Genomic DNA, 20,651 nt, shown 5'->3' with positions numbered 1-20,651 from the left:
GTATAATGTCCAGGTTGTTTCATTTAGTCAGAAAAGAGATATCAGTCTGTACCTGTGCAAGTTTCTTTGTGAGGTTGATGGACTTCCATTTCATGCAGTTCATTGTGGTGCCTTCCATGATTCTAGATTCAGGTAGGTAGCTGTGTTTGTCTGACGCAGTTGAAATAAATAAAAAAAGTAAAAAATTGTCCAGTAGCACCTTGTTGTCCAGTACAGACCAATTAAGCTTGCTTATACCCAGAACAAACTTAGTTGGTCTCTAAGGTGCTACTGGACAATTTTTAAATGAATTTGTTGAAAGCCAAAATGCATGTTACTGGCAGTGCTTAGAACTGAATCCAGCTTTCTTAACATCTTTGAATGTCACTGCTTTCTTTGCATGGAAGGTTTGTATGGATTTACAATATTTTCAAGCAATTAATTCAAACAGAGAAGTGCATGTCAGTCAACAGGTGTTGATGGGAAATACCAATAATTCATAGGTATTAAAATAAGTGTCCAGTATTGATCTGATACCCTTGGAGCTTTTTATTTTTTAAAAAAGCCCAGCAACAACAGCACCCAGTGGTGATTATGGCAGGCTGATAGAAGCCCTTTGTTGTGTTTTTCTTTTTAAACTATATTATAGTTTTAACAAGCAACCAACGCCCCCCATCACGCCAAAATAATAATTCAACCAGCCTAAGACACTAGATAAGTACAAAATACAAGAAACAGCAACCCTGTATGTACTCAAATTTAATGCTCACTGTTTTTGGCTAAATTATGTTGCGAAAATTAAGGTGCACATTAGATGCAATGCTACATTTACATTCACCAGCTAATACTTCTTTGGTTTCAAGGTTCTGAAAATTGAGGTATGCATTAGATTCGATGGCGCATTAGACCTGAGTAAATCTGGTAAAAAAAAAAAATACTCAACACAATAAAACCAACACCTCATGGCAACTGATCCTGCTAGTCTAAAAGCCACAGTGTATGCTGTTTTACTGGCTATCAGTTACATAGTTCTGTTATGTTCCACTGGTACATCAGTGTGATTCAACATTGCTATGCCTAGAACAGCGTTGACCTGGCAAACTTTAGTCTTAGGTGGTACAAATTTGGACAGAAATGAATTGTGACAGATGTAAAACAACACATGTAAGCATCACCTTGAGGGCTTTTCACCTGCTACAAAGCTATGTTAGGAAGGTGGGTTTGTTGCACTAACAAGCATAGCAGATTGGCTCTTTCCATTTTTAAAAAATATGCAATTTTTAAAATGTGTATCTAGTTTCAAGTGCGTAATTCTGTGGTTTGCTTGTAAGTTTAAATTAGACTCCTTCTGAACATTTGTTCTCGTTTCTGTCTTGTTTTATCATTCATAATTTTATCAAACTTTATAGTCTTCACAATGTTTGGAATTTTAAAAGTTTCTCCATTTGTGCCTACCTAGATATTGTGAGGAAGATATTTAAAGAAAAGGGCATCGTCACAGGAGATGATAAAGCTTTTAAGCCTCACTTGACCTTCATGAAGCTGTCAAAATCGCCAAAACTACGAAAACAGGTGCAGTCACTTTGTACATCACAATATCTATACAAATGGTGGGGGAATGCTATGACCTTTAAGAAATTGTACTGTAAAGGAGGTTCAAATTTCAAAACACAGTAACCAAGAAGTTAAGTAGTGATGCTTAAAAATACAGTGGTACTTTGGTTTAATAACAGTCCTGTTTAAGAACGATTTGGTTTACAAACTCTGCAAAACCGGAAATAGTGTCCCAGTTTGAGAACTTTACTTCGGTCTAAGAACGGAATCCGAACAGTAGAAGGGCACCAGTGGCAGGAGGCCTCATTAGGGAAAGCGATCCTCGGTTTAAGAATGGTTTTGGTGTAAGAATGGACTTCCAGAACGGATTAAGTTCGTAAACTGAGCTACCACTGTATATATTATTTTGGGCAGTATCCAAGGCATTTGTTCCATTAGTGCAAGAATTCTCCCTCTATGCCCTCCCCAAATCTGTTCCAGAGGGTTGGCTGTGTGGCAAACTCCCTGAATATTGATGGGGGCGAGATAATGTGACAGTGTTTTGGGTGATTTAAAAGTTAGACACTCCTGTCAGTAACGCTGGAGAAAGATTTTCTTCATGTGGTAGCATTTACTAATATCCAGCAACAAGAACTCTTAATGTGAAATGAAAATCTGTGACCACTTATTCACCAACCAGAGGATCAAAGTAAGGATGAGGCATGTTGGAAACCAAACTGGAATTTTTAAACACACTCAGTGAGGGTTACAGCTTAATGGTTACTCTGATAAGGCACAGCCCTTAGTTTTGGTCAAAGCCACTTTAGAGAAGTTTTATTTTAAATCTGTTTCTAATTAAACTGATTCCTCCTGGAATGGTTATTTCTTCTACTATGCTAGTAAAACTCTAATGCAAATGTCCGCACTGAATTGCAACAATTAAATTATATCTCCTCAGTCTAGTGTATAAACATTTAAAGTATTATCATGATTTATATTAACCAATTTCTCCTGAATGTGTTCTGAGACTATAGATAATAACCTGCCAAATTTCTTTCCTTTATAATAATTCAACATTGTTTGGTTGTGTAGCTTGTTTTAGGTTTTTTTAAGAGTATAATAAACATACTTAAGGCATACTTAAGTTCATATTTATTCTTTTTTTCATATTATTCAACAATAATTTGTTTAAACAGTAAAGAGGAAGTTTATGTAAAACTGAACAATAACAATGAATAGAACTTAGAACACAAATATAATATTTTAATAGTCTTATTTAATTTTACCTAATAAACAATTCAATTATTTAAAGTAATTTATTTTTCTTATATTTATTAGTATTATGCACCTGAAGATGTATGCTTCTCTTTCAAATAATCTTTCCAAATATCGCTTATTGTTACTATAGAATTTCTTCATTACCTAAGCAATGCAGTGAAGGCCAGAGAGTTGTCTAAAGATCCCTAGCAGCTTTCTCTCCTAGGACATGAGCACTTTCAAGCATCCTTTTCCTTCTGCCTTTCCCAAGGCATTTCTGCCACTACATTGTGGTAGTGTGTCAAGCACCTGGTATCCATGGCTGCATTCATTTTGGTGGATCACAAGTTGTTCAGGCTTCTTTGACATCTATAGATGAATTAACTTGAGCAAGGACTCCCGTTTCATTTGTTTGTCATAACCAACTAAGCACAAGCAATTCAGTACATGTTATGCCTTTTTAATAGGGTGCAATATGGTTGCTGAAGAGGGCAGCACCTCTTCACTCATAAACTCCTTTAAATCCACCTGAGGATTATCGAGATCCAGGGAGAGGAATTTATCTACCAGAGATTTGCAACTTTGCAACTGTTTCTCCTTTGAAGAATGGTCAGTGTGTTGGATGGGTTTCCCATTGCGGAGCAACTCTGACACTTCTACTCCTCGGGCAATCAATTTAGGTGGCATGCCAGCCAAATCTGCAATATTAGCTGCATGGCTGACAGTGGACATGCCTTCTTTGATCTTGTAGAAAAACACAAGTTCATCTCCATCTTGGTGGGTGTCCATAGTCAGATATTGCAGAAGAGGACTGTCAGGCAGGAGATTCAGCTGCATCAGGCTGTGGAAATTAGTGGCAACAAAAATGTGTGGGCATTGGGTTGCTTGTCTAATCCAGTACCTTAGCACAGCAGCCAGAAGAGAGAGGCCATCTACTGTGTTTGTGCCTTTGCCAAATTCATCAATGAGCACCAAAGACCTTTCAGTGGCATTGTTTACTGCCTTGGCTACTTGGTTAAGATCAATCATGAAAGTGGACAGTCCTAGAGATACTGACTCTCTGCTATGGATCCTGGTGTAGATTCCATCCACTGCCCCTATCTCAGCTTCAGCAGCAGGAACGTAGCTGCCAATTAGGGCCATAAATGTAATAATGCCTATCTGCTTTAAATATACACTCTTACCAGATGAATTGGGTCCAGTGAGGATCTTAATCCGGCCATGCGTTTCAGTGCTCTCCGCTGAGTTGGGGAAAAAGGTCTTCGCACATAACTCCATCAGTGGATGCCTTCCATCCTTAATACGGATCATGTGGGAGTGAGAGAAGCATGGACGGATATATCCATTCTCACGAGCCATCACTGCTAAAGAGAGCAGCACATCTAAGTGTGCTGTGTATTCAATCACATCACTAAGTACTGCAGACTTTTCCAAAATCTTAGTCTGTAGCTGGTCCATGATCAGTATTTCTTGATCCCTTATTTCACAATGAAGATCACCAAGCAAACTATCCAGTTCCTTTGTCCTGGCACTGCGGTAGTGAAGCTTTTCTTCTGACAAGAACATGAAATCTAGTCCCTCAATCTCAAAGTCACTCATTTCCACCATTGTGGGCAGCCGTGGAATGGAGAGTAAGAATCCTATTAAAGGAATATAAATAACGGTACAGGATGGAATTCTATTATCCAGGTCCTCCAGTTCTTTTCGGGCCACCTCTGTAAGGAAGGCTGAAAGCCCCATCAGCTTTCGTTTCTTTTCATCAATGGTGGGATCTACATTTGGTCTGACAGTGAAGTGGTTTGCTGAGATACTGCCTTCAAAATCTACCACTTTGCTGATTAGGCTGGCAATATAGTGTAGATCTTCAGTGAAGACTTGTGAAATAGTCTGGAAGAGCTCAATGGTATTGGGCAGGGAGCGACACGTATCTCTGAGGCACACAGCACTGTAAACGGTTTTGTACAGTGCTTGCCAGTCACTTACCTTAGTGTTAGAAACAGCCATGCGCCTAAGAATCAGGGGTACATTTTTAATATTTTTGAGGCATTCCTGTAGGGTCAGAACTATTTCATGATTCCGAGCTAACAGGAAAAATTGGATAACATCAAGACGTTTGTTCAGTTCTGTCAAATTGCGCGTGGGTCTCATGAGCCACAGTCTCATCAGCTTCTCTCCCCACTTGCATCTACAGTGGTTCAGAATCCCATATAAGCTGAGTCCTTCTTTTTTCCCGCTGGCTTGTTTATACACAGAAGGATGTACTTCACTTTTAAATATCTGCAGCACAGAGTAAGCATCTTGATCCACGTGTACAATATCTGTCAGTACAAACTTTTTAAAGGCAAGGATAGGAACATTGACACTGCTATCTTCCAGTTCAACTCCAACCCTCCTCCTGTCAAGAAACTTCAGCAATCCTCCTAGCACTCTTACCACGAGTGGGCTCTCAAAAGGAATAATAGACGACAAATAGAGGATTTTCTCAGTTGCTGTCATGTCAGAGGGGACAAAAGGGAATTGCCTCGATAGGATCCTTTGCTTGCTTACTTCTAAACCAAAATCCATATTTGGATACAGGACAACCTCTGGCTTTCCTCCTTCCTGATGTTCTCCCATAGTATTACCTAAATTGGACAGGAATTTGGCTATGCTATAATCTTGCTTAGCACTACTTAATATGTATTTGGGAAGCACTTCATCAACCACTTTCTGGAGCAGCTTAAGGTCTTCATTGTCTGGTGTGTCAGCCATAAAGTAGATAGAGCAGTCTCCAGTGTCATAGTAGGCAATACCCAGCTCTCCTCCATACCACAATACACACATGCAGATCTCATGCTGTTCTTGTTCATCTTCTTGATCAATGGTAGGCAATGGTTGGGGCTGGCAGTTGGTGGCAAAAGAAGCAGTAGCACTCATTTTTAACAGAATTCTAGAAAATATGTGGCTGGGTAAAGAAAACATTCTTTTTAGTGTTTCATTCTTTAACTCCACCACTTTTCCTCACAAAGCTACCCTCCCATATGGCTATTTCTCCAAGCCTATGATATCACTGTTCTTATTTCTTACATGGCCTTGTTATATTTTATCTTACTCTGGGCATTCCTCTCTCAGTATATATGTCTCCTAATCAGTTGCAGGAAAAAAGTGGGCAGATCACCCAAGACCTCACTTCTGGTAGGCAAGGAGTATCTAGTTTGCAGTGTTAAGGCAGGTGTCTAGTTCTGAGATGCACATTTACTGCAATATCACACTCATGACCTGGTTGAGGACAAGCAAAGAGTGTCACTTTCCTTAAACAAATTCACATTGTTTCTTCCACTACAGAACCCTTCCCTAATAACAAGTTTTGTTAATAGCCAATTTCACAAAGTAGCACCTTAAATTAAAATTGCAGAAATAGGTCCCCCAATCACACTATAATGTTTTTTCAACATTATTCTCTATGTGTAGTAAGGTAAAGTATCTGCTTACATATATATGTATGATAGAAAGATCAGGTGGTACTTCTGTGTTTGAGCATTTCCTCACGTGTGCAATGTGGTATGCTTCAAAGTTGTAAATGAAAGAGAGAATGGTATGAATGAATGAAGAGAGGTATTGTATATGTGTTGATGGAAGTGAATGAGTGAGTCTGCAACGAGGAAAGAGGGAAATGGAACATCACCCTTTCCTACCTTTCTTTCTTTGCTGCATATGCTATAGAAACAAAACAAACAACAACAAAAATAACTGTTACAACAGTTGTCTAACAACAAAAATAACTGTTACAGCTACATTTGAAAAAAAGAAAGACTTTCAAAAATTTCACAAGATTATTAGACACAAAAGGCACCAGAAGGATTCTATGATTGATTGATTGATTGATTGATTGATTAAGTAAATTAGTATTTTGTGCAGACGATACAGGTAACTCACAAGTTATACTCATTTAACTTGTGCACATTCAGCTTTACATGCTTAGGGGCGGGGAATGAAAAAAATAAAATGGGGTGGACACCAAGGGGGAAAAACCTTTTGCAATCCCAGTCACCACTGCACCCAGTGTGTTTTGACCATACACCATTTTGGCTTTAGGCACTATCCTCAGAATGTAAGCCTCATGTAAGTTTAGAGTCAGCTATACCATAATAGTCTTACCTGAATTCTTCTTAAGTTGCTAATTATGAACGGTCACTATTTGAAGAGTCTAGAGAAAACAGATAGATTATACAGAATATGTAGAATCAGATGCTTTTGGACCTTTATAGCAATATGAAAGGTAGCTAATAAACTGTTCAAGAAGTGGTTTTGAATGTACAGGAGAGTGAGGTGGACTTTGATATGAGACTAACCACTAGAAAGTATAATTAAGAGGAGATTCATCATTCTTTAGCATGAAAGTAATATTTTACAACATGGCTTTTGCAAGCAAAGTAACAAGAAAAATGTGAACAAGGTAGTTTGCCTTCTACACAGAACAAGTAGAGAGCTTGAAGAATACTTAAATACAAAAACATAGTTAATCACATGCATGTGAGGCCTCTTGAGTTCAGTGTTTCAGCATATCTGATATAATGGTTAGATAAGAGATCAGTATCCAACCGTTGAGTGAATCAACATGATCCATTTGGGGTCTTATTCTCAAATTGGGTGTACAGTGGTACCTCGGGTTACATACGCTTCAGGTTACAGACTCCGCTAACCCAGAAATAGTGCTTCAGATTAAGAAATTTGCTTTGCGATGAGAACAGAAATTGTGCTCCGGCGGCGCGGCAGCAGCAGGAGGCCCCATTAGCTAAAGTGGTGCTTCAGGTTAAGAACAGTTTCAGGTTAAGTAGGGACCTCCGGAACAAATTAAGTACTTAGCCTGAGGTGCCACTGTACTAGTTTCTATAAAATTCATTATGAATTTGTGCGTGTGTTTGGAAATAGTTGTCTGACTGCTTTACCAGATTACGGTTGTACGTAATGTTTGAAAAGTCACAAAACCCATCAGAGGTTTGGCAGGCCTTATAACGATCATGGGAACCAGGCAGAGGGCCTTCTCGGTTGTGGCGCCAGTCCTGTGGAACGCCCTCCCATCAGATGTCAAGGAAATAAACAACTACGTGACTTTTAGAAGACATCTGGAGGCAGCCCTGTTTAGGGAAGTTTTTAATGTTTGGTGCTTTATCGTGTTTTAAATATTCTGATGGAAAACCCAGCCAGATGGGCGTGGTATAAATAATAAATTATTATTACTATTATTAGGTTGAAAACATCAACCCTGGTTTGAAAACTAATTAAAAATGCTTTGTGAATTATGTTTCTGTTGCTCTCTTATTGTAACATTGGCTAGAGATTATAATTAGACAAGGCTACAGGATACTATGAAGCTGGTTTATATCCCTTTACTGCAGACAAACCTTATGCCCCCTCAAGCAGACAAAGATGCCTGAATAAGAGCTTAAGAAAAGAAGTGGAGGGAAACCAGAGCTCCCTCATAATATAACCACTGCTGGACTATACCATTCCAGCCTGCTGTGGGGGGGGGGGGGAACGGGGGACGGACGGTTAGATACTTTAACGCTTTCCCTCATAAAATACTACTGCATATAAAACGAAATGTCCCTTGCCAGTTATGGAGTAATTCTGGTATGTTTTTCCTCAATATCCCATAGACTGTGTAACAGGATATTTGTTCTGTCAGGATATTGTATTAAGGCAGTGCCCCTTTAGTTCAGGTTCCACCAAAAGCCTCAAAATTATCTGCTTAAAGGTAATTGTAGTTAAGTGGCATAAATAGATAAAAATTCTATAGCTTCTAAAAATGAAGCTATCTAAAAATGTTGAGCTTATTGTTTGAAACGTGACATAAACGCATAATTTGTGACATTACACATCAATATGGATCACAGGGCATGTCTGATAAGGCATTAGCATTATTTTTCAGTTTTCTGGCTTTAAAGAGCTTAAGCCAGTATGACATAGCTTTAAATCAGCAAGGTTTTTTAAATCACTGTATTGTATTGATCCTGCAGATACTTAACTAACTTCTGCAAATTATAATTGAGTTACAAGAGTCAGTGTTGCATTAGGGGTTATCAAGAGATGACTCATGTGGAGTTAACATCATTTACCACTAGATGTCAGTGACACTTCAAGAATTAGGAAAAGCAAAGTAATATTTTGGACAGTGAGCAATTATTCTGTCCAAATATATTCTGACACACTTGCTTTGTTTTTACCTCAGAAAGCTTCTTCAAAAGTACTTGAATAAAAAGAAATGCAGCATTATTATTACTATTACAACTACTACTGCTACTACTACTACTACTATTTCTGTATTTCTTTTCCTTCCAGTCTGGAGCCCAGGGCAGTGTACAGCAAAAAAAACAGTCAATTAAAAAAATATTACGTTAAAGGCAATTAAAAAAACTCATTGCATTCAACAGAACCCAAATTAAAACTGCAGCAACATATTTCAACTGCTGGAACATTTATCTCCCCAAAACACAGATGAACAAGTATATATTTAGCTGATACCTAAAGACTACCAATGAGGAGGACAGCTGTACTTTTCCAAGAAGGCAATTCTATAATGCACTGAATAATTCTAACAGATATGATAAAGGAACCATGCAATACGTAGAATTAAATTTGAAACAGCTGACCATAGCATCTTTCTATTACTTGTCTTTAAAATTGTTTATTTTAAATGACCAAACCAAATTTATATGCATATGGTATGCCAGTATTTTAATGGAATAATACTCATTAAATAATCAGGAGCCAGCTGTATACCTCGACAGGTGCCCAATAATGCTAATCTCTGATTTAATTAATGTTGTGCTGATACCATTTACTGGTTATACCAGACAAAATGTATTGTACTAATCAACTGAGTATAGGATTTCTCTGTATTGATGTGCATCCTGACCCAACAAAAGTGATCTATAGCTGGTAACAGGTTTTCATTCACAGATCTTTGCTACTGACAGACAAAAAGACGCTAGGAGAGTGGGCAACTGCTTTAGGTATGGCATTTAAATATAGTACTTAAGTTTCAGCAGCTGCAGTGGACTCATCAGCTGGATTATTAGCCATCAAGACTATCAAGTTTTATTTCAAAATTTCAGCACGTTGAAACTTTGGTCAGTAGAACCAATAGGAAAATATTATGAAAATCTAGTTCGTCTATAAAGTGCTATGCACATTGATGGTGCTGTATTACTCTTCTGCCTCCTTGTTAGATCATGTATTTTTTCTTTACTGTTTTAAGGGAGTGAAAAGAATTGACCCAACCTTATTTGAGAATTTCAAAAACCATCATTTTGGAGATGAATCCATGAAGCGTCTAGATCTTTGCTCAATGTTGAAAAAGAAGCAGCCTAATGGCTACTATCACTGTGAGTCCTCTATCATAGTAGGTAAGTGCAATATATTTCTTATGCTTTTCTGAATTAGCTGTAAGTGAAATGGCTTTTTGTTATGTTCACTCATCCTCCTACCTCTTTCATGACCAAAGGAGTGTAGCATATGCGTGGACCTTTTGCTTAGTTCTTCAAGATTTCTTAACACAAACGCAGTGCCAAGAATGCAGCTTAAATAATGTTTCTGGTCAAGGCTTTGAAACTTGTTCACATAATATTGCCTCTTCCTCAATTTATCTTCTTAGAAAGTCAGATTAAACGGGAAACAATAGGCACTGTTTGAATTTATAATTGCCAGGGCTGTAAACTTCAAGCAACTTGATTGATGGATTAAAAAAAATTAAAGCTTTACATTAACATTAAAATTGCTTTCCCCCTCCTGGATTAATAGGAGAGGCTGTGACTGAGGGAAAGTTGCATGCAGGAGGTTCCTATATCCCACCCCACTGTGTGTACATGGAAAAACAGCACACTTAAAAATGACATACGAATGAGAAGCCTGCTTATTTTTTTCCTTTCCATGTGAAACTACTCTAGCTTTCTAACAATGAGAACCAGAGCCAGCTGAAGCAAACAGTGTTCAGTGTCAATAATTCATTTAAGTCTGGATCTTCCACAATACTAATAAGTTTCATTTTTAAAAGCCATTTGGATTTTAGCAGAGATGGCCTTTCTTTAGAGTGGCCTAGTGTCCTCTTCCAAACCAGACAGCCAGCTGCTTGGGATTGTGTCCCTTTTCCCTGTTCATCCAGTAAAATTCTTGAAACTGGCACTTAGGGAAGGGGTTTTGGAGGTGGAGAGGGAGTCGTGATCTGACCTTCCTTTCTTTTTAAATGCCAGATCTGGTTCCAAGTGCCTCCTACCGCTTACAAAGCAGCACGGTTGTTGTTTTTAAAGGCAATGAAATCTATTTATTTTTAACGTACTGTATTGACAGCAGGTCAAGCTTGTGGCTGTGTGTGAAAGACGTGAGGACATTTCCTTAAGGACAACTGCCAAAGGAAATGCAAAAAGAAAAAGAAAAAGCTGCCAGTGGATAATACTGCGTCTAACTGTGCCACATTAAGAGGGAAGAGAAGCAGCTCTGCACCCAGAGCAAAAGCAACAGCTTTGACAGTAGTAGTAGTAGTAGTAGGAATACCAAACAGCTGCTAGGGATCAACAGTGGAGGACAGAGAGGACCACCAGAATGGGACACAGAGGAGGAACTGATTTGGGGTGATATTGGAGTGAGATGCAAATTAAATAAATTTATTTTCAACAGTTGAATGCCATTTGTTTATTATTAATTTCTCACACAGGTGAAACTATTCTCTTCCTGCAATATCCTAAAAAGGCTTTAATCAATATATTTCTTTATTTGTAGAAAGCCAGGTGACTAAAGCATCATTAATCAACTTACAACCCTTATAATTACTGCAGCATACAGAGGACTAAAGCAGAGTAAAGTTTTCATTTGCTATAGAAATGTATAAAAGCAGTGGCTTTTATTATTAAATAACTACATACCACATTTCTATATTACTCAGTAACCAAAGACTTGTATTGTGATGGCAAAAATACCTTTTTGTTAGCCTGCAGGACCTTTCTCCATCAGCTTATTTCAATGGGGCGCTTTCCACAACAGTGAAAATAACTATACTCTTTACCCTGGGTGCCCCTGACACACCCCAGATGATTTGGTCCTTATGACATTTTTACTGATAATGTTGCTTTGTAACTTTGCATTGTGAAGTGCTTCACTGTTACTCCAAACGAAAAGTAGTGCAGATATTTTTTAATTAAAATAAATACATATAGGTGTGCTAGAAGTAGCATGTTGACTCCAGTTAGAAGGCTCCACTAATGGAAGGCAAGGAGAAATGATTCCTGCTGATTTCTTCTTCTACCTGCAGCCCTCTGTAACCCCATAAACCTAGATTATCCACAGCAGTTGGAAGGTGGCGTAAGGAACTACAGGGGAAAGGATGACGTGGCAAAGCTCTCTTATCCCCATCTTCTGTTATCAGGGCCTCAGTGAGATCTTCTGTGCATGGAAACATTTGTTCTGTTTGCAGAAGGGCATTATTGGATGCAATCCAATACATTACATTTTTAGCCTGAGTAAAATCAATATCCTTTATTGAATTTTATGTTGATAGTCTATAACATTTTCTTAAGGTATTATGGCATAAAGAGGCATTTTATTAGCAAGGGAAAGGTGCTCTTGGAAGTGAGTTTATATATACTAGAAAGATACCATAATATTTTTTTGCTAATGAAACAGTTCAAAGCAAGTTCAGTACGTTGTTCAGGTTCACTTCTCACCACTGTGCCATTTGATTTTGGCTTTTATTCTGCTTTGGAGCATGCAGCAGAGATTATTACTAATGTTTATTCTTGCACTTTATGTTTTGGGCTCTGAGTAAAAATAACTGTCAAATATAACATGGCTAAACGATTGCAATCAGTTTTTCCACGTGGCCTTCTATTTTTTATTTTTTTATCGTGCTTAATGCCAATTTTGAAATGCATTCGCATCCTCAGTTTTCATGTTTGTTTGAACAAGCATAAGGTAATGGGGCTTCTATGGGCCTTTAATTAGTTTATTCCTGTTCATTCCCAGCCTCAGCAGTACTGCATCAATCCTTATTTAGTAAGTTCCTGTTTCCTGCAGCATGTATGTGTGTATGTATGTATGTGTGTCTATTCCTGTGTCATCTATGCTGTATTTGCTCATTGTGCGTTTACTGTCAGAACAATTGCTCCTGTTTTATTCTATTCTTATTCTATTCAAGTTCCCCCACTATAGGAAAGAAAGCTGCCTTATTATTTCTAAGAATACAGTTCTGGGGCAGCAGGGCAGAGCCTTGGTCATGTTGCTCCATAGACAGTGATGGCCTATTTTACCTTGCAGTACAATGAGACAGGAATGAAGTTGTCAAGACCTGATGTAGAAAAATTCACTGTGCTACTTCAGATTGCAGGAGGCGATTCAAATTTTAAGTTCTCTCTCTGTTAAAAAGAAAGCGAGGAAAACTCAATGCAAGTAGAAACTAGCAGAGCAGGAAAAGAGGTGACCTAGAATCTTTCACCCTAGCATTAGCTGGGTGCCCCCCATAAGTTTTTGTGTGGAGGAGTATTAAAAAATGTGATGCGACTCTCTGCAATCTCGGGTAGGTACTGTCCACTCTTAGCACCTCAAATTCTACCACTCATTCTGCATGTGTAAACCAGGCAATATCACTGTCTTCAATGGTTTATGTGAAATACAGTTGAAAGTTGTTTCTTCAGTAGAAAGATATGGTGCTTTAAATCTTTTATGATTTCATTTATACCTTTTGTTCTTCACTGCCAGCGATATCAGTCCTGATGAGACTGATGGGGAAAAGGCTATGCTGGAAATGAAGTCAGCCGAGTGGCGTGAGATCAGAGTGGGCAGATAGGGGAAGTGTTAAGACTTCCACATGTTTCAAGGAAAACATTTTAAGGTCAGATCATGTTTTCACATTCACCAGCTGATAAATAAATGTGTGAGAAACTGAAGGATCCAGAGCGGCAAAGAAAAGGCCTAAGGTTTCAAAGTGAGCCAGGTCATTCTTACCATTGTAACTTCTCACTAAATTCCATTAAGCTGTCCTGTATTTTTCACAGGACTGCGCACAATGGCTTTCCAAATTGGTCCTCCGTTTCTTTGTTAAAAAACCATAGGTATTGCTCATGAGCGCTTTTATTTTTAAACCAAAAAGTGCCGCTCTAGTATATTTATAGTGAATTGAATATGAAAGAAAAAGATCTGAAAAGACGTGACAGCAATATTTGTTTCGCACTCTCTAATTAGAAGCTTCATTATTTTGATACCTCAGGAAGATGCGGTGCAAAAATAAAACATCTGTAAAGGGCTCAGTTACTATTTTCAGCTCTAAACAGGTTTGTTTTAACTCCCCTTCTTAATGATGGCTATTAGTACATACATAGAAAGATAGATAGTGTTTTGGAACAGGTGCTTGACACAACTTGTCTTGCTCAGTATGTGATAAGTTACTTATGTTTTGCATATGAATGCTGTTATAGGGAAGCAAGAACTCTCTCCCCTTTTCATCCTCTTACTCCTGTTTCACAGCTATCTGTCAGTGTTTGCAGTATTGCACTATTACCACTGAGGTCAAGCTTCCAGCCCCATTCTGTCTTTCCCATTATAAACTGTACTGTGGGTAAATTCATACAACCAGTGCTGTTTTCTAGAAAAAGAGGTGTTGTAGCTCACCATGAACACCTCCCTCATTCTTGTAGAATGGCAACGGTGCCCAGCTGAGAGGTGCCAGAACTGAGTTCTTGTAAGTTGTGGCTGGAAAAAAAGGCTTGCATACAACTATATTCATTTATTCATTTTTTGCAGTAAGAAGTGAAAGCAAATAAATTTCATTTATTTTATTTTTCATAGTTCTAAACCACTTTCCCAGCAAATACTTCCCCGAGTTGTGTTGTCCAAAATATCACAAAGCTTTTAAGGCAGCTTGTTTCACTTCAAACACAATGCTTTCTGAACAGGCAACGTACATGCTAAGATGCAAGTCAGCATGCATGTTGATGTGAGGCATCAAGTGATGCACATTTATGTGTAAATCAGCTGTTAAAGAATGTGAGGAGACAAACATGATCAGCAGCTTCATTTTCTCTTCTTTCAAACTATCAGGCTCTATGTATACACACTCATATTTACATCCAGTGTGCTGGTTTGGGAAATGATGAGCACACAGCATTAACCACAATCCTTTCTCTATCCTGTCATTTCTTATAAAGTACTGTGTTTTGATTAGTTTTCTCCCAAACCAGCTTCAATCCAAATTGAGAAAAAGAGCTACTTTAAAGCTAGTAATTTGCAAACAGCCTATGTAATGCTATATAGTTTTCAGTGGACGATGCAGGCACCCATACTGTTAAGACAGAAGCCATCAAAAACAAAACACTGAACTCCTGTCTTTCACAATTTGCACACATCATTTAATCCTTTTTGAATTATCATAGGTGCTAGGGTAGGGGCAGACAGCAACTTAAAAAGCAGAGACAGCACCTTGCCAACAAAGGTCCATATAGTTAAAGCTGTGGTTTTCCCAGTAGTGATGTATGGAAGTGAGAGCTGGACCATAAAGAAGGCTGATCGCCGAAGAATTGATGCTTTTGAATTATGGTGCTGGAGGAGACTCTTGAGAGTCCCATGGACTGCAAGAAGATCAAACCTATCCATTCTGAAGGAAATCAGCCCTGAGTGCTCACTGGAAGGACAGATCGTGAAGCTGAGGCTCCAATACTTTGGCCACCTCATGAGAAGAGAAGACTCCCTGAAAAAGACCCTGATGTAGGGAAAGATGGAGGGCACAAGGAGAAGGGGACGACAGAGGACGAGATGGTTGGACAGTGTTCTCGAAGCTACCAGCATGAGTTTGACCAAACTGCGGGAGGCAGTGGAAGACAGGAGTGCCTGGCGTGCTCTGGTCCATGGGGTCACGAAGAGTCAGACACGATTAAACGACTAAACAACAACAACAAGGGTAGGGGTGGGGAACCTCACTGGGGAACTGCAGGCCCTGAGGTTTGATGCAGCCCATTAGGGTTCACTGACCCTTAGAATTTGCCCTAGGCCACACACCTCTCGATTGGCCTGCTGCACCTGTTCCATGAGTGCTTTTGCCTTGCTCAAATTGGTCCTTGAACGGTGCTAATGCCCCCTGCTTGCCTAGCAGGAGAGATGTTTGGGTAAAAACCTCTGACTTTTATGTAGTTGGAAGGAGGCCTGTGCAAAAATAATAGTCATCTCACTTGCCCTGCACACTTGTGCCTCTAACTCTGCTCATCACTGCCACATTCTCTACCACTATCACAGGGAACAAGGGAATGTTCTCCTTGGGCTGAAGAAGGTGCCCCTGTCCTAGGAACCTAGTGATGTGGGCACATGATTTCTTATTGCAGCTACCATGGAAATGTTTTATGAGCCGTAGGCTGCATCACACCTTTTCAGCAATGCCATGCTATGAACTGGACTCAATGAAGAAATTGTTAGCATAATGAAAATAGGCAGGCTTAAGTATACAAAAGGCCAAATTCAAGTCACCCAGTGTGTTGCTGGAAGACTCCTGCTACCACAATGGTGCTCTTCCCACTCCCCCCTGTGCTTCCCCCACATCTGCTTTGGAGAGTCAGAACCCCTCAGAACAGTACATGGGCAGACTGTTCATATGACCTGAGCCACCTATTCCAGTGTTTAGCTCTCACTTATTTTTATTTCATTTATTTCATAGAATGTATGTTCCGGTTGATTGTAAAAAATAAATAAATCATCAAAGTGTTTTATAGTCCACATTTCCAGTGCCTTCCATATTTATTTATTAATTAAATTATTTCAGCCTTGCTTTTTGTAGCCAAATGGCTTCCAAGGCAGCTTACAGAGATTTTAGAAAATCAAAAGGCAAAATGAAAGGTGCAGTAGTTGCAATTGCATAGTATAGCAAGAATTGTTTCAGACATCAGTGATACCAAACCCACACCAGAACAATATAGTTTTTACCTGACATCTGAACGCCAACTGTGAGGAGACTGAATAAGTATCCTAAGGCCAAGTTCAGCTGCTGGGCATCATGACAAAGAAGACCTTACACTTTACAGCTATGCTTCTGCTGGTGTTCAGGTTCAAATCAGGGCCTACATTAATTACAGCATTTTTCCGTCTATAAGATGCCCCCATGTATAAGACGACCCCTATTTTGGGGGACTCCAATTTAAGAAAATGGGGAAAGATGGCCCCCATGTATGACACCCCCAAATTTTGGACATTATTTTTTAGGGGGGGGGGGGAACCTAGTCTTATACATGGAAAAATACGGTACCTGAGTGCCAGAAAGGATCATATGAGAAGGCCCAGGTAATAACCAGCATGTGCTTTTTCAAGGGGAATGCAACACCATCCAAGCGAATCACACACTTTCCTCTCAAATCAGCTTTCTTAATAACCCCCAAACCGTCACTGTCTTGCCTGGATAATGGCAATATAAGATAAATAAGAATAAGTATAGGAAAAAGCCATTTTCTTTTCTGTTAAAATGCCAGAATGGCCCTTTTCTTTCTTCAACATCTGATGGCTATCCAAAGTCTCCAGAGATTACAGAGAATGCTGCATGATTGCGCAGAGATTCTGCTCTGATGGCCATTGCAGGCCTCTGAGGTATTCTAAAATAAGATACACTGTTGAACAGGTCAGTACTTCAGAAATAATGTGAGCATTGCTATTAAAACGTTTTAGGTTTAATGCCACAGTATATATATATCTAGGCAACAATATAGAACAGCAGGAAAAGTTCCTTTGTCTTTAAAGCTTAGTATATATAAAGTATTGAGGATGAGAATTTTTTGGAGGGGTGAGGTTGTAAAAAAACATTATAATTGAGCATCTCCAACTGAGCACAAGATTTGAAATTCCACTACACACTGTCCCAATTATTATTATTACTATTTTTATTTATTGAATTCATATACCACCCTATACCCACAGGTTAGAGATTTTTCCATTGGCTCTGTAAACTTGTCTTTGTTTCAGTTGAGAAGCAACATGCAAGATTCCAGAAAATATTTCTAAAAATAAAATAATTCATCATCCTCATTATTCAATATGAGGAATGTCTAGCTTCTCTTGTTAAGATACTGTGTGTTTTAGAAAATGGGAAGAAAATTCCAGTTTGTTTCCTTGGTTTTATCATCTTTTTAATAATATATTTCTTAAAAATAGGTTGGATCCAGACTTGTATCGGGTAAGGTAAAGGTAAAGGGACCCCTGATCATTAGGTCCAGTCGTTGCCGACTCTGGGGTTGCGGCGCTCATCTCGCTTTATTGGCCGAGGGATCTAGTGTACAGCTTCCAAGTCATGTGGCCAGCATGACTAAGCAGTGCACAGAAATGCCGTTTACCTTCCCATCAGAGCGGTACCTATTTATCTACTTGCACTTTGATGTGCTTTCGAACTGCTAGGTGGGCAGAAGCAGGGACCGAGCAACGGGAGCTCACCCCATCGTGGGGATTTGAACCGCCGACCTTCTGATTGGCAAGTCCTAGGCTCTGTGGTTTAACCCACAGCGTCACCTGTGTTCTATCTTGTATCGGGTAGACCCCTGCTAATAGGATGCTATAGTACCTCTGCGACCCCGTATGTCTCGTGAAAATTTGCTTGGGACATTGTGAGGGCCCCTGGGACACTGCAGGGGGGAATTGCCATAAACTAGCAGCCCCCTCACCCTCAGCCCCTCAGTCCCTAAGTTACTGTCCACAGTAACTTGCAGGTAGCAGGACAGGAGCCTCAACTGGATCAGAGTCCAGCCCATGAACAGAGGAGACCTTTCCATTCATGAAGGAGATATCTGGATCTAACACATTGTTTTAACAAAAATTACTAAATGCAAAATGCAGGTGCCTACTATGGAGCCCTATGTATCGACTGTCAAATATTTAATAACTTGCACATCAGCTATTAAATGCCATCAGCTACCAAATGTCAATTAATGTCAAATACTGGAATTTCTTTGCAAATGTTACCAAAGCTTCAAATATTAGAATATTAGAATTTTGACATTAAGACAATTGAGACTTTTTAAAAAAAGAAAATTATTGTCTGCTCTAGTTCTATGAACCACTGTTTTAATGTGATAAAAAATCATAAAGATTGCAGGTTAAGCAACAACCTCCATTTCTCCTACTCACTATGAGAGCATACTGAGCTTTTCTGTTAGTAATTATGATAGAGTAGCATTAGTGTTATTGTTTCTGGATTTTGCAGGTAATTAATATTCCCATGTAGAAGGGAACACACACACACCATTTCTATGAAAACTTACATCTCACACTTTTGATGTCTACACACAATTCCGGGCAGCTTACAACAACTAAAACTAGCCATAAAATACAATAACATTTGGAAACAAAAACAATATAACAGAATCAGAATAAGTTCAGCCATGAATAAAAACTTACCTATCTGATATGTGTGTTATATGTAATATACCGTATTTTTCACCCTATAGGACGCACCGGCCCATAGGACGCACCTAGATTTGGGGGGGGGGGACATAAAGGGGGAAAAAATTATTCCCCCCCCAGAGGATTTAGGAAGGATTTAGCCTTCCTTCTGAGAAACTGAATATTTCCCCTCTGTAAATAATTCTAGCAGTTGTGCAGCTTTACCAGCTGCTGTTAAGCTTGAGGGCAAAGGTTCTTTATATTCTATTTATTATGTGAACTGTGATATCACAGTATGGATTTGAGAAGACACAATACTAAGCGCTTCATAATAGCATCTCTTTCTGGAAAGGCTCTAGCTGAGTGGTTAGAGCATCTGCTTTGCATTCAAAAGGTTCCAGGTTCCATCCCCGGCATCTCCAAGTAGGGCTGGGGGAAAACCTCAGTATGAAACCCTGGACAGCCATTGCCAATCAGCTTAGATGGGACTGACCTAGATGATCCCATGTTCTGACTCAGTATAACTATTAATCAAAATATTGCAGGTTGAGTTAATTGTATAATTTGTATGTCTTGCATTCTTTCAGAATGCTGTTACACAACTCTATGTTGTGACTTCATTTGGAATACTGTATATATGATTTTTGGTCATATTTTGTACTGCAACTTACCTTGATATCATTAATTTCATGAAGAACAGGCTCGAAATTGAAATAAACAAATGTAATTGACTGCTTGCTATGACTTTCTAACAACTTTTTATTTAGAAATGCCTACAATCTATATAACCTTTCAGATCAATAGTTACTGTTTGTTGACTTAAACATTATGTGTGCCTGGCTAATTTATTATTACAGAGTTTCAGATGGGATACTTAATAATAATTAAACCATTTTGAAATCTTGTATTAATTTGTTATTGACATACTGACTAATACATAATGGAGACAAGTACAAGCTATACAGTGTAATAAATCACTATGAAGACACGGGAATAATTTCCAGTGCAATTTCCTCCTGAGATGTTCCCTTTTCCCTATGGTTTTATTTTAAATTGAGAATGAGAAGCACTGAATGATGGAGGTATTAAAAGCTTACTTCTCAGAACAAAGAAACTGTAACTGTGCCAAGCTGTTAAAATATGCTGAGATATATAGGTTAAAACCTGAAATAGATTCAAAATAGTGTGTGACTGTGGAACTGTCTGGTTTCCAAGCACTAAGATAAAGCTGTCTTTGAAGCTGGTTTGATTTAACTAATGTACTTATAAAAGATTTTCTTTTAACAGCTTGGGCACACCATTCTGCCTATGAGAAATTGCTCTCAGTATTTCAGTGTTGGTTTCTGCAAGCATTCAGGCCCAATTTTAAATATGTTTTTCAGGTTTTGTGTTTTTTATATGTGATAAGCAGGCATGCATCTGATAAAGATAGGCATATTAGTCAGGGAATCTCAGCCTGCACATTTTTTGTTTGAAAATAAAAACTGAGAGCTATGAAGTGCCATAAAGCT

The 20,651-nt window shown here is 38.8% G+C and overlaps 2 protein-coding genes across 8 annotated transcripts in view; one reads left to right on the top strand and one right to left on the bottom strand.

The window, feature by feature from the left end:
- AKAP7 (A-kinase anchoring protein 7) overlaps positions 1 to 20,651 on the top strand; it is a 77,951-nt gene that overhangs the window by 37,878 nt on the left and 19,422 nt on the right. For 3 of the 7 annotated variants that reach the window (XM_028723422.2, XM_028723421.2, XM_077925991.1), the window contains exons 6-7: positions 1,439 to 1,551; positions 10,010 to 10,157. In XM_028723422.2, the coding sequence (XP_028579255.2) occupies positions 1,439 to 1,551; positions 10,010 to 10,157 (261 nt within the window). Of the gene's footprint in view, positions 1 to 1,438; positions 1,552 to 10,009; positions 10,158 to 11,097; positions 11,424 to 20,651 lie in introns of those variants that run through there. The other 4 variants (XM_077925993.1, XM_077925992.1, XM_028723425.2 and 1 more) reach the window with 3 other exon arrangements.
- On the bottom strand, positions 3,220 to 6,461 carry MSH5 (mutS homolog 5). Its single transcript, XM_028721628.2, has 2 exons — positions 6,444 to 6,461; positions 3,220 to 5,713 (listed from the first exon to the last, which is right to left on the bottom strand). The coding sequence occupies exon 2, from the start codon at positions 5,683 to 5,685 to the stop codon at positions 3,220 to 3,222; it is 2,466 nt and encodes an 821-aa protein (XP_028577461.2). The 5' UTR covers positions 5,686 to 5,713; positions 6,444 to 6,461.

This window comes from Podarcis muralis, chromosome 3, assembly GCF_964188315.1.
Source record: "Podarcis muralis chromosome 3, rPodMur119.hap1.1, whole genome shotgun sequence".
NCBI classification, from domain to species: domain Eukaryota; kingdom Metazoa; phylum Chordata; class Lepidosauria; order Squamata; family Lacertidae; genus Podarcis; species Podarcis muralis.
This window is presented reverse-complemented; position numbering and strand designations above follow the sequence as displayed.